At 40.9% G+C, this 14,650-nt stretch overlaps 1 protein-coding gene across 1 annotated transcript in view; it reads left to right on the top strand.

The window, feature by feature from the left end:
- Positions 1 to 12,829, top strand: part of ITGA8 (integrin subunit alpha 8) — a 172,097-nt gene extending 159,268 nt beyond the window's left edge. Inside the window, exons 28-30 of the mRNA XM_037060759.1 lie at positions 2 to 103; positions 7,890 to 8,012; positions 9,910 to 12,829. Coding sequence (XP_036916654.1) covers positions 2 to 103; positions 7,890 to 8,012; positions 9,910 to 9,996 — 312 coding nt within the window. The 3' untranslated portion in view covers positions 9,997 to 12,829. The remainder of the gene's footprint in view (position 1; positions 104 to 7,889; positions 8,013 to 9,909) is intronic.
- Positions 12,830 to 14,650: the final 1,821 nt, after the last annotated feature.

Genomic DNA, 14,650 nt, shown 5'->3' with positions numbered 1-14,650 from the left:
GAGAAAAAATGATCCCTATTCCCTCGCATCCCTGGTGTCCTTTGAAGTTAAGAAGATGCCTTACAAAGATCAGCCAGCAAAACTCCCAGAGGGAAGGATAGCAGTAAGTATCTTAAAAATATACAGGCATCGAAATATTTCAGTGAAATAATTATTTTTTAAATTGCTGTTCTAGCTTGTGCGAGGTTTAAGTGCTGATTACATTGACTTGAGAACAGTTTCCTCTTCAGATCACTATTTTCTTTTTGTAATCTGGAAATTACTTAGTGCCGTTTGATCAAATTTTTAAACTTTTAATGTAAATGTCTATATCCCATCCACCTATAAAAACAATCACAGGGCAGGACTAATACCATTTTCAATCAAGCTGTTTTGGTTCTGAGAAGTCCAGATAGCAATGATCACTATAATGAAATTGTACTGATTGGTTAATTTTGACACCAGTGAGTAGGAAGGGCCGACTCTCTTCCTTAGGGACAGATGCCAGAGACCAGCTGCATGGCATTGGACAGTAATCTTTCCTTTAATGCAAAGAACCGTAATTTCTACTGGGAAGTAAAAAGTATACGATGAGCTTCATTTGAGTGACATTTTATTTTTAAAAATTGAGGCTATTTAGCATCACTGACCCCCGACTCTGTCACAGCACAGCTGCTAGCACCCTCAGCAGCCCGACAAGGCCATGAAGAGCAGAGGGGAAAACAGGTGAGAGGGGCGGAGCAGACAGTGGTCCCCAGACTCTGCCTCCATGGTGAAAGTGGCCACAGCCAGGGCTCTGAGAAACAATAGTAAGGTTTAAACCTCCATCTCCTGGTCCCCTGTAGACATTGACAGCCCCCATTTGAACTCTGGTCCCCAGATCCTTGTTACATACAGTGCAATTTACAAACCAAAACCCCAACACCACCTAGGAAGTTCTTAGACACTCAAACAGCAGGCCACCCTGCAGACCTGCGTTTTGTCAAAAGCATCGGGTACCATGTTCTCAGTATCGTTGGAGCAGCGTCGCTTTGGATGGTGTACAAATGGGCACTACCACAATGTCTTTGCATCAGAGGTCTTCAAATGGAGTTGTAATATTTAATCTTTCTAGCCTAACTACTTTTAGTAATTTAAATTAAATGAATCCAGTGATTAGTGATTCCTAACCCCAAATACTCATGCAACTTTAAAGTCTTTACCTCATCTAGCAGGATTAAGTGTGTCTGAGGTGAGGCTTCCACACTGTGCTTTAAAAGACATACAGGCAGCACTTCTGCAGGGAAACTGGGGCTGAGAACCTCTAGCACAGGCAGGCAGCTCAGAGGAAAATGCACAGTTTCAAAATCTGTTTCCTGGGCTTTTTTCTGGCTCCACCCCACTCTCATTGGAAAACTTTCAGGATGTCACTCCACTGTGCTGAGGCCGTTACCCATGTTCCCCTGACAGAATTGTTGAAACAATTAATAAAATTATGTATATAAAGCCCTAGGATTGTACCTGGAGTAAAGTCATTGTAACCCTCCCAGCATCGGACACGTCCGTAGACTGCAAAGTCAAGCCATTTCAGTAAACTTCGGTGGCAGTGTAAAGCAAGCCCTGCCACATCTTTCTTCGTTTGGTTCACCTCTCTCTCACAAGATGTCTGTCATAGTCCGGATTTATGTTCAACTTAGAAAATTGAGGCTTTGGGTTTTTAATATAGAATGTTCATTCAGAGAGGTTCAAAGGCTTGTAGCTCTAAGGGAGATAAATCTGGGCCCTTTTGTTGTCTCTGAGCACATGTTCATTAACAAAAACACATGTTACAGTTGATTCCATCAACAGTACTGAATCTTTCCGTGCTGGCCACAGGTGACAGCCTGCTGTTCTCAACTCATCTCAGAAGATCCACAAAATGATCAAATACGTGCTTCCCCCATCCCCACCGCCCTTGTTACGGTGTTTGTGAAAAAACAGCCCTGTTATCTGATGTAGGTGATTTACCACACCATTTGCAGAAAGGTACCAGCAGGTCCTGGAATTACATTGTTTTGTTCAGGGTTCTTTAGTTACAACATTGATAAGATGCCCAAGGAACTTAACTCTTGTTTCTGTCAGTTACCTTATGGTCAAGTTGGTTTCATTATATGTAAATCTATTTAAAGTCACAGAATCTGCCCATGGTGTTAAGTGAGGATTTAACTGTAACTGGAAAACATTCAGACATTTTTTCTAGTGAAATCTCAAAAGTCTTGCCATTCTTATCTTGAAAAGAGCCCAGGAGGAGAGAATTGCTTTAAGGCAGCAGAATTCAATGGAATCGGTAGCTTGAAAACCATCAGAGCTCCGGTCCCTTCTCTGCCCCTGGGGAGAAAGTCTCTCAGTTCCTCCTTCCGTAATGAGACTAGAGAATATTTGTTTGTTTTCCTAGGCCCTTGTGTGGGATGATTAGTTTGTTTATACTCCCTTTCAACATGGCCATAATTCAAGCATTTCTTGAGGCCTCTATAAGCTTTCCATACTGAAGAAATAGCAGTCCCATCTGCTTCTTGCAGAGTGGCTGTGTTGGTAGGAATGAACTCCTCATGTGCCCAGATGCTTGCCATGCTCAGAGGCAGAGGGAAGGTTGCATGAAGCAGAGGGATGGGACTGAACACCAGTTCATTACGGCACAGCAGGAAAAATTCCCTCTGTTATTTGAACACTTTTTTCTTTTTGCTTACCAGTTAATTTGGACATTTGTCTTCCATGTGACTAAAGCCAAATTCCATAATTTACATCTAGAAGAGCATATTATTGTCTAGTATTACTCTGAAGTTGGCTATTATAAAATATGAGTATGTCATGAAAACCCTTACTTGAAAACTCATTCATCAACTGTGAACACACTTGATTTTTGGCAAAACCTCAGCAGCTTAAAATGGAATTCTTACACTGAACAATTGTTCAGAGTTCAGACTTATGATGGGGACTACTTATCTCACAGGGGCTATTTGAACGTTGTTAAAATGTGTGTTTGGTGGTCCATTTTATGTGAGAATGGCCCTGTAGGTAGGGTGTCTAGGTACATTTACTTAAAACATCCTTGTGACCCCACTAAAGAATGTTTACACTAGATTTTGTGATACATAAGTATAGATGTCAACATTAATTACTGTGCAACTACAATGGAGCTTTTCCTTTTACCTTGTTTTTTTGTCAAAATATACAAAAACATATCATAAATGTCAATGAGAAAATGTGGGCCTATTAAAGATTTATTTATGGTCTTTCAACAATAATAAAGAACAACAAGATTTATGACATAATGAACATAAGATTAAATGTTCCCTACTTTAAGAAAATCCAAACCACTTACAATTTATTGATCCCCTTTCCTATATCTGCAGATAATTATAATAAGTGAGTTGCTGAAACTTTATACTATTTCCTTAAATAACTACAGGTTCTTGATACATAAAAGTGAATTCAAAGTTTGTTGATTAGTTAGCATGCAATTCACTTTTTTCTCCCTAAATTTGAAGTATTTCAGTTACTCAGCATTGCTGTTCTTTCCTAAAGCAGTTAAAATACATCATCACAAGCCCATGTTCTAAAGGTAGACCTTTAGTCCTAAGTACATCCCATTTTCTGCCTCGGGACCACCTTCTGGTTTGGTCTGTTTGCGCCTGTTGCAGATTGAGCATAGGACTGTGAACCAAAAGGTTTCCAGCTCAATTCTCAGTCAGGGCACAAGCCTGGGTTGTGGGCCAAGTCCCCTGTTGGGGGTGCTCAAGAGGCAACCATACATTGATGTTTCTCTCTATAAAAATAAATAAATAAAAATTTTTTAAAAAATAGCAATTGTTATATGCTGCAACTATTAAATATATGCTGGATGTCAGAGTTAGTAAAAACAAAAAAGAATGTAAAATATCTTAGGAGTATTTTTATGTTAATTACGTGTTGAAAATGGTTTTGATATTTAGAGTTAAATAGAATATATATTAAAATTAATGGCCCATCTTCTTTTTCCTTTTTTTAAAATGTGGCCAGTGGAGATTTTTTCATTGTAAGTTTTAAAATTTTAAGTTCAGCTTGAATTGTATTCCTGTTGGGCAGCACTGACGTAGAGCAGGGGGGGGTGGAAGATTCTGGCGTGGAGCTGATGAGAGTACCTACAGAGCTACAGAGAGCAGGGGGCGTTTCATAAACCGAATTTGAAATGAATGAAAAACTCTTACTATAAGCCAGTGATGAGTCATTAGAAACCCTAAAAATTAAGACCTATTTTTCTCATTCTTTATTAGCCAATGGCTAATGTAAGCTTTTTGTGGGCTCCTCAAAAGGAGCTGCAAGAAAAACATAAATATTAGAAGTAACAAATTTTTGGTATTTCCCAACACTTTATTTCTTTGCTGGGCTTTCCCCAAGCCATTCTATCATTTCCACAGCACTAATACAGATTTAGATAAATTTCAGTCCTGTACACATGATCAATGAAGTGTTTTCCTTTCTAGCTTGCCCTGCAGGTCAAGTTTCTAGTTTATTTACACAGAACATTAAGTTTCAGGGGCAACTTTGCTTTACCTGTTTCCGCCTGCAGATGAAATGCCCCCTTGCCGTTTACAGGTGGCACATGTCACATGAGTCCCGAATCACTATGTTCTCACAAAGACCTCTCTTTGCAAGCCTTGTGACTGTCCCAGTGACGGGCCACGTGGGCCTCTGCCCGCCTCTGTGCAGCAGCGCCTTGCCCAGGGAACCCGGAGCCACGCTCTGAGTCACTGCTGTTGGCTCTCTGTGCTTTCGCTCTTCTTAGTGCAGCGGCTTCGTGACTAGGCAGCGAAAAGTTTAGGAAAACAGCTGGGCCCGGGAAAGTCTTTGAAGCGGCACCCATTTCGATTGAGAAGATGCGGCAGCCTCAGGGCCACATGGATGTCTAGAGGCAGTCGGCGAGGAGAGCAGAATGCAAGTGCAGGAGGACAGTCATTCCAAGTTCGCCTATTTTTAAAATTCTTTATGTTCTTCCCTCTTAGTTAATTACACATGGTGACATACTGGAAAGATATACAACATATGTAACCCTGACACTTGAAGTATGCAGAGAAAGAGTACAGAGTGGTACTTTTCAAAGGAACAGGAGGTTCCGGGAAGCAGACTGACAGCAGTGTGGTGATGAGGACTGCAGGATGTGGGAACTGGAAGGACAGCAGTGACCATGGGCTTCGGGGCTTTTTAAAGACGCTGCCATAAGCATCTTTAGATGAGAATACAAACAACAACATCAAAAAACCAGTAGATTTTGTAATTACACCAAATAAAGGTGTTTTCTGCTTCAAGAGACCCTAAGCATATCCTGTTCCATTTAGTGTTTTATTTCTGCTTTTCCATCACTTCTGCAAAACAAACCAAACCTTCACAGACCGTTAGTTCCTGGAAAGGGACCTGCCCTGCTCCTTTCTACAGATTCGACGAAGGCACAGACCACACACCCCAACCCACAGTAACAGGGCAGCGACCCAGTGAGGACTCAGCGGCTGTCCCCTCATTCCGTTCTTTTTCATTACACGAAAAATTTGAGCAGTTTATGGTCTTTATTTCAACTTCTGCAGCTTTCCGCTTTTTTTTTTAATTTAGAAAAGTAGGACTATTTCCTATGTTTAACCTGTAACAGTGGGAGGTAACTTAAACTATTAACAAGGTAAATCAGGACAAGGAAAATTAAGAAGCATTGTTGCCTGTCTTACTATAAATTACCTATTAACATATGCACAAAATATAGACTGAAATTGTATTTCCTCTATGGATTTAGAGCTTATGGAAGAAAAAAAGAACATAAGGAACCTGAGAATTTTACATGGTTCCTAATTTTCTCTCTCCTGGGACAGTATAACTGGCCTGTGAGTTCATGATCACTGCCCTCTCTTTTAGTTCCAAAATTGTGAAATTCTCATTACCCAAACGGTGTCAGTCTGCTCCCAGTAGCCAAAGGGTCATTTTAATATACCACCCCACGCCCTCTTTCCAAGCTCCTCACAATGTTAAGACTGTATGCTAATTTCATATATGTTATCAGATGGAATTCACTAAAGGAGAGGGATATAAAAAGAACTGATAAAGAAGTGATTGAGTCTCTGACTTGCTCATGTTACAAGAAAGGACAAATGAAAGGACAGTTTTTATATAAGTTACTCAGGCAGCAGAATCCGGGTGGCACTGTGACTGCTTGGAGCCTTGGGATGCGCTTCTTCAGTATATGTCCCATGTGTCCTGTCCCTAAACTGTGGTGAGCAGGGTGAGGGTGATGCCAGTGTGGTCACAGAATGTCACACTTCCTCCTGACATGCTGGATGACACCTGGACATCGCTGGCATGGAAAGTGAACCATCAAGAAAGAAAGTGTAACAGTGAGTAGGTTACGGCCAGCCTTTTCCTCTTGGAGAGCACGTATCCAGGCCTGGGCACTGTTGCCCCTGTGGAATGAGGAGCAGCTTCACTACTGTCGATTCTGTTGTTCAGTCTAAATATAAATGATATCTGTGTCTGGAGAATCCAATGAATTAAGTCTTCGGCGTGTCTGTTGTGTAGAGGAAGTGGGCCGAGATGAAAGGAGCAATAAAACCCTGACAAGCTGAGAAGAGCATGCACAGGATGCTCAGCTCTGTTAAGAAGGCAGAAGCAAAGAAGGAGCAGGGTCAGGGCCCAACACAGAATGCAGGCTATGAAGACCTCTGTATGATTCCCGCCAGGGACCATTTGAGAACCCCGGACCTCCACCATCAATTCAGCCTCTGCCCACCGGTGGTTTAGAGAAGCGTGGCCTAGAGTTCATGAGCGTGTGTCAGGAGTGCACTCGTGATCCTTCTGACCAGCTCAGTTACAGCAGGGATCACTCCAACTGGTTTAGCAGAGGCCATGGAACCAGATGGGCCTGCCTCGGTGAAGAACATTTTAGATCTAAGAATGTATTTATTTCTCTTTTCTCTGACAAAAGGTGTTAGCCACATGGTGGGGTCTCTCCTTGGTTTTGTCAGGGGGTCTGCAGATTCTTTGCTGTCAGGCTGCCCAGGGGCAAAGGCTCCCAGCATGTACACAGTAGGAGAGCTTCTTCCACCCATGCAGTGGGGCAGGGGTGGTTTGCAGACATGGATTGCGCTGTCCCACTGTGAAGGTCTCATTTACCTCCAAGGTCCTTTGCGACAGCAAGGAATGACGTGAGTTCCTTGGGGAATGAAATGAGTTTCCCTGGCATCTGAAAATTAGATTTAGGATTTAAGACAGCTCTGAAGCATCAGGATGATTAGTGTCCACTTCACTTCCTGTAGTTATGTCCACAAAAGACCAGATGCCCCGCCTCACACTCTGGGCTTTCCATCATGGACAGGGCACAGAACCTGAAGTTAAAGAGGCTGTGGCATTGACTAGTATGTGATTCATGTAGCCCCCTGGGGCTCATTTTATCATCTAAAATGGAGGTTGCATGAGGGATTGCCAACCTTCCTGCACCCCCAACAATCTGTAGTTGTTCACAAGCTCACCTCTCAGTGAGGTCAGCTCAGCAGGGTGGAGAAACGTGACTGGTCGGACTTGGCCTTTTGTAGGGTCTACTTTTAGCCATTGTTGCCATAAAAGATCCAGCCCAATTTAAGGTCATGTCTTTCCACCTGTCAGTTGCTGGACCACCTCAGTTCTGTTCTAGAGTTTCTGTGCTATTGAAGCTAAACATCCACAAAGTATCTGCAATTAGACTTTCACCCAACCTGGAGACATGAGAACAAATGAGTTTTTAGGATCCATGTTCAAGTGTGATAGCTCCTTCAGTCTCAGACTTCAGGTTTTTATATGAATCCTTTCACAAGTACCTCCTATGTTATATTGGTAACTACTGCTTTAGTTCACCAAAGAGTTTTAAAATTAGAGCTCATTTGCTTTATTTTCCATTTCAGATTAAGACATCAGTTATTTGGGCAACCCCAAATGTTTCCTTCTCAATCCCACTGTGGGTAATAATACTAGCAATACTTCTTGGATTATTGGTTCTGGCCATTTTGACCTTAGCTTTATGGAAGGTAAGTTTCTTTACTTTGTTTTCTTATTTGAATAGAGGGGTCATGGAAGGGATTTAAAAGGGTACATCTACGGATTTAAAAAGATAACGCTAGAGGTGTGACTTGGGGTTTTTTTTTAACAGTCTAAAAAACATAAAAGAAACATTGTATCTTATTTGCTTGGACAAACGGTACAGTGTAGCTGGCATTTAAGAAGACCGGGCATGTTTAATGTTGCTTTAATCTTGAGATTTCTTGTAAATGAATATAGAAAGAATTAGACTTTATTAACTAGGACCTGTGATCTTTCCAATATGCTTGGAGTGATAATGTTATTAAGACTTTGTTTTCTTGTTTAATTAACCAAGATCTTAGGTTTTTTATTGAAATGGCCCTATCAACAGCCCTTTGAGATTTTTCTTTATAAGCACTACACAGATGCAATTAATATAGTAATTAATTGAGACTTAGACTATCAAGTAGGACAAATAGATTATGCATGTTATAATAATATTCTTGGACTCGTTTTTCTAAATCTTGCCAATTAGTTCATCTCCATTAGGAAGCCTATACTCTTTCATGTGTTTTACTCAAGTTTGTTCTAAAAGTCTACAGTAGAAATTAGTTTTTGGCCCCAAAACAAGTATGACTTCCAAGTTTCACAGAACTTTCCATTCCAAAATAAAAACCATGTCAGGATTACATAGCTAGCAGAGAAATTAATCCAGTCACATCTTAATTAACCACTATTATTGTGGTTCTCCAAAAATCATAGCGTATTCTTGTTTTAAAACAATATGCAGCACACTTAGTAGACCTATAAACTGAGAAAACCTTGCCCTTTGTGTTAAACATTGGTGTTCCCAGTCATTATCAGCTGTTTTGTGCCATCCTGAGCCCACATAGTCTTACGCACCTGAACAACAGACTTTTGTGTTATTCTGTTATTTGTGGTAACTGTACTCCCACAAATGTTATAGTTCCATGTACCAATCGACAGAACACTGTCAGCCTGCAAAAGAAACACAACTTAATAGTCATAAGCCAAAATCAATGAATTGGGCTTCCAGTATAGAAATAATAAAAAAATGGAGTTTCCAGGTTTCTAGGAAAAGATATATTCTCCTAGGCCAAATAACTAATTTGAAATTCAGGAGGAGGGACATGCTAGAATCCCCTCTTCTCTAAGTTCCTGGTTAATCTTTGCAAAATCTCTAAGATGTTCTGGGATTTAAAAAGTGACCAATCTAATTTTCCTTTATATACTATATGTTCTCCCAAGTACAGAGGGATCCCCAGGGATCCCCTGACTTCCTCCTCCAGCCCATCCTGAAGGAGCAGACAGTGTATTTCAGGAGAGAACCCCCTTTTCCTGGTCAGCACTCAGTGCTGCTGCCGGCTCCAGAAAATAGGCAGATAAGCGAGAGGAGATCCCTGGGCTGTGTTGCTATAGTCCCAGGAAAAGGTACAGGGTCTGTAACACAGGGACACCTTCCTGCTCTCAGGACATGGCCGGAGGAAGGACAAGAACACTGTGCCCTATGCAGTGAGTTCCTCTGCAGGTAAAGACTCTTGTTTTCACCTCCTAATTCGGAGAATCAGGAAGAGCTCACTGACTGAGCTCTTTAAGAGCTTTAAGAGCTCTGAGTTCTTTAGAAATTATACAAAGTGAGGCCCTGGTCAAGTATCTCCGTTGGTTAGGGCATCGTCCTGATATGCCAAGGTCGAGGGTTTGATTCCTGGTCAGGAGACCTGTGAGAATCAACAGATGAATGCATAAATAAGTGGGATCAATGTCTCTCTCTCAAATCAATAAAACACAATTAAAGAAAATATGTAAAGTAAAAATTCTTAGCACAAAGGGTTTCACAAATTCCCAGAACAGCTTGATTTTATAGCCCATTTTTCCTTTCCACAGTGTGGATTCTTCGACAGATCCAGACCCCCCCAGGATGAAATGAATGACAGGGAGCAGCTGACAAATGAGAAAACCCCTGGTGCGTGAAAAGGAAAACCTGAAGACCAAAAAACTCCATCACTGGTCCTGTCCAAAGAAAAGAAGGAACGTAAAGGTTAAACAAAGGTTTTCCTGTACCTGCCAGCATCCTAGGAAAGGGAAGGGCCCTGGGAAACACCACCTCATCTGCACCACCCTTCGAAGGCATCACTGTGGAGCACGGTGAGCCTTTCGGGAGAGGGAACGCCTTCGACACTGTAGACACGGCCGGCTATCGTGGGCGATTGCGTTTGCTTGCGTCGCTCTGTATCTGGCAGACACTTGGAAATGGGTCTGGGAACCGAGGCTGCTTTCCAGGTAAGTCCAACTTCAGTCACAAAGGCAGAATGTCTGAATTACAATAGAATTTAGAAGGTGAACTAGGATTGAACCTTCCGACACTGCTGTATCCAACGGAATATTTGACACCTCCCTATGGAACAGAAATATTTCTAATGACGTTACGGCTCAGGGAGACAAGTATATGTTGTTGGTACTGTGAAAGTACTCGTGAAATGACAAAGATAATCTTGTAAGCGAGGATAACAAGTTATTTATTTATCTATTCCATTTCTCTAGGCTGGCACTCTGGCCATCTAGAGGATTTGGAAATTAAGATTTGGTTAGCTGGTTTTCCAAATCACTCACTAAATTCCCTTCTAACGTAACCACTCTGTGCAGCTCAGTTGTTTAACAGAGTTTCTTGAGGCTTTAACAGTGTAAAGGAAAAGCACCTGGTATTAGAAGATAGTTTCACTTCCTACTTTGCTGCCCTTCCACCTGAAATTTACTTGTATTCATATGTTCCAGGGACTCACATCTGCTTCATTTAGCTTTGTAAAGGTTGTGTTTATCGTTCCTTTTATTTTAAAAAAGAAACATAATCATTTCACTTACTTAATAAGCAATACACAAATTTCAAGGTACTCTCAACTCTGTGTGGTTTTCAAAAGTTATGGTAAAATTTCTAGAGTCTGTTAATAAAAAAAGTTTAACAATATGAGTAAACATATTTTTTTAAATCTATAAGAAGCAACACCAATATTTAACTTCAGACTCAATACCTATTTTCCCTATTATACCTCAAACTTACTTTGTACACAGAGAAGACATATTAAACATAAATTGGAAAGAAATACAAAGTTATGCAGATGTGAGATGAAACTAGAAAGCAGATTCCCAAGGATTTTATTTAGAACTGCCTGTTTCAACTTTACTACTTACTTTTGCTGGTAATCTTTATAGTACTTAACTTTGGAAAATTATCTATAGTTAAACTATTTTGCCATCATCTTGAATTTGACCATTACAAAAACTTGCTGTTTAAAACTCATGTAAATAATCCATAATCGTGTGTAATATTATCATCTTTGAAGTAAAGTTGACCAGCCAAACTCATATAGTCTGCACAACTTTGTACCTTTTTTATAATAATGAAAATTACTATGAAGAAATGCTGAACAAATTTTATACTTATGTGCAATATTTTATAGACCTATGTATCTAAAGCATGTTTACACTGGCATTAGTTATTTTAAAATTAATATTCTGAATATTAAATATGATAGAACAAGCAGCCCCAAATCCTTAAGTGTATAAAGCCATTGGAAAATTTGTATCCCGATTTCACCAATCACACTTTATTTGAAAGAAGAGCCAAATTCACAGACACTAAATTTTCTGTTCCGCCTTAACCTGGAGACAAGCCATTTGGCTATAGCTGCGCCTTTTCTTGGAGACCAAATGAAAGGCACATGGAAGAATACACTAATGCAGCTCATATTCTTCCTGCTTGTGAATTAAATCCTGTCATGGTAGCAGTTTCAAGTCTGGCAGGAATGAAGTCTGGCTCGCAGTGTGTGAGGCTGACTGTGGGTGAGAACTGCACGCGCCTCAAGCTCTCTGAGGTTCCCACACCAGCCTCCGGCCTTGTGTGTTAGTTATTGCGCTAGAACTGGCTATACAGGGAGGTGGCCATCGATAGATATGATTGGAGGGATCTCAGACAGGACTCTCTACCCACAAATAATGCCCTAACTCCTGCTGTAGTGCCTAACTTTTAGCCAATAGAAATTAGTGCCTTGGGAGTTTTAGTCCTAGGGGGTGTCTGAGAAAACACACCCATTGCCTTTTAAGCTAACAGTTCCAGTGAAGGTACTCAGAACTCTTGGAGCTAGCTAGATAAATGTAGGACCCTGTGAGACCACATATACAGACACCTGGGGAAACCAGAGGTCCCCAAAAGAAGACTGGGACCCAGAATAGAGCAAGGTATGAGGACTTCAGAGACAAACCCTGCCTTCCACACAGTCATAGCCAAGAGTAGTCCCTTCTCAAGGGATAGGCACTGCTACTTACAGACATCTCACAGAGGGTCATCCCACACACACAGGCCCTCTCAGCCACTTAGAATGCGAAGGCAAATGGAGGGGGGGGGACACTGAGGTCAGGTGAACTGTGCAGTTGTCAGTTCCTGAGCGTCCCCTGCACACGCAGGATCCTCGAACCATGCTCTGGGGGTGTTTGCTTCTCATCATGGCATTTGCCGATTGCTTCTATAACTCATAATACACCGTGCTTTTCTTCGAGTCTCTCTCTATGTTAGATACACCTTTTAAAGTTCTTGCAGCTGGCTTTTAAGACATGGAAAGTGGGCAAATTAAGTTTGGTAAACGTGGAGACTTTTACACAGCAAATACACAAGAAGAACTAGTTGCCACTACGACCCTATACAACTCAACTCTCCTTTTTCCTGTTTTATCTAAACACATTTGTACTTATCTTGTGAAGGTTTTCATGTACCTATTTACCTTGTCACTAATAAAATTAAAAGTTAAAGACATAATGATATATTTGTGGTTTGTTTCACAAGCGCAGCGACGCTTTCCCGCAGCGGCAGACATCAAAGTTTCTGTCTTTACACCTTGATTCTTCTGTATAAAAATAACATTGGAAGAAATTTGAAAGGGCAAAACTACGTCACTCCTTTGGAATGATGAAAATGTTCTCAAGCTAGATTGTAGTAATGTTTTCACAACTCTGTGAATATACTGAAAAAACTGAAACTGTATGCTTTCCGTAGGTGAGTTCTGTGGTATGTGAATTAAAGTTCAATAAAAATGTTTCAAATTTTGTGAAGTCATTTCTAACATCCCCACCCTTGCACAACTGATTTCTATTCTGCATTGCCTTTCAAATGTTGGCTGTAAATACATCTTTTATGAAACCTCCCTTTGCATCTTCGGCCAACTCCTGTCCTTCAGTGGCATTTTGTGAGTTACTGCATTTTCTGTTTGTTTGCATGATTCTGTTCCAGCTGAACCAACCCTGAGTGAGAATAGGAACCACATCTTTTCGCCTTTATTTCTCCTACATTTAGCACCAACCTCTGATATCTAGTTGATGCTCAGAACCATCTCTAGAATGAATGACTAAATGGATGAATGAATGAATACATGTGCATAGTAAGTATCATGGAAAATACGATCTTTTGTCATTTGTTTTCATTACAAGCTTTGGGACACACAGATTTCCATATTCTCCTGTTTGTAGTGTTCATACAGTGTTGCTATGGTTACTTATTATTCTATTCAGTGTGTGGACCACCCTTTGTTTAATCATCCCCCTTTTACTGGGAATAAATATTCCCAGATTTGTATACAATGAATAACATTAAATCGCATACTTTCATACACAAGGCTTCTTTTTATTTATTTCAGTGAACAAACTTCACAAGGGTGAGAGTACTTGGTCAAAGTATATAAAGATTTTTGTAGTTCTGGATAAAATATTTTTCTTGAGAATGCTAGATCAATTTTCATTTACCTAAATAACACAATTTCCTTTATAATTCTGTCAGTATTTTAGAATATGTTGGTACTTATTTACAAATGTTACTAGAATTCTGTACATCGAATGTACACATTTATTTTAAGTTCTAATATTTACCAATTGTTCAACATAGACCAATTTATTGAGCATACTCCATAGGACGTGAAATACTTGCCACTTTTCTGGCCAGCATTCATGGATCCCAGCGAGGTGAGCCCAGCGTCTGCATGCTCTCCTTGCAGCTGAAAGCAAGCAGTAGGATGATTCCTTCACTTCACATTGTATATCACCCCCTCTTCAAAGCCTAGGCATATCTAGAGGCTTATGGTGGTCCAGGGTGCCTTTGACCCACCATCCCTTCATCTCCAGATGAAGAGATGCAAAACCAGATCTAAGATTCTGTAACACCGGTGCTGAAGATCAAAGCACTGTCTCAGTACAAACTAGTCTGAGTGGACAAGACTTCCCCGGAGCACATGGAAGGCTCCGTACTGGGCCCGCCCCACTGGTTAAAGCCTACACATGCGCAGAGTGAGGGAAAAAAACCACACTCATCCTGTCTTTTGTGGTAGTAAAGTGCTTGGTAATTGAATGTGTGCGGTGGGAACTCAGTCTTCTCAACAAACTCTGTTGATGTCTCTGTCACTTCCAGGCATTTTCTACAAGTACCCTTAAGTGTGTCAATACTTTCTAAACATGGAGTTCAGATCTGGATGCCTGGAGCGGGCAAGTGAGATAGGGATTGCTCCTTGCAGAATTCTGTGACCAAGTAGGGTCCCTTACTCGTTGCACATACTTCCTCCGTGAAATCTGCACCGTACTCACAGGTTAC

The sequence above is a fragment of the Sturnira hondurensis genome, unplaced genomic scaffold (assembly GCF_014824575.4).
Source record: "Sturnira hondurensis isolate 20B ecotype Veracruz unplaced genomic scaffold, ASM1482457v3 Scaffold0012488, whole genome shotgun sequence".
In the NCBI taxonomy this organism is placed as follows: domain Eukaryota; kingdom Metazoa; phylum Chordata; class Mammalia; order Chiroptera; family Phyllostomidae; genus Sturnira; species Sturnira hondurensis.
This window is presented reverse-complemented; position numbering and strand designations above follow the sequence as displayed.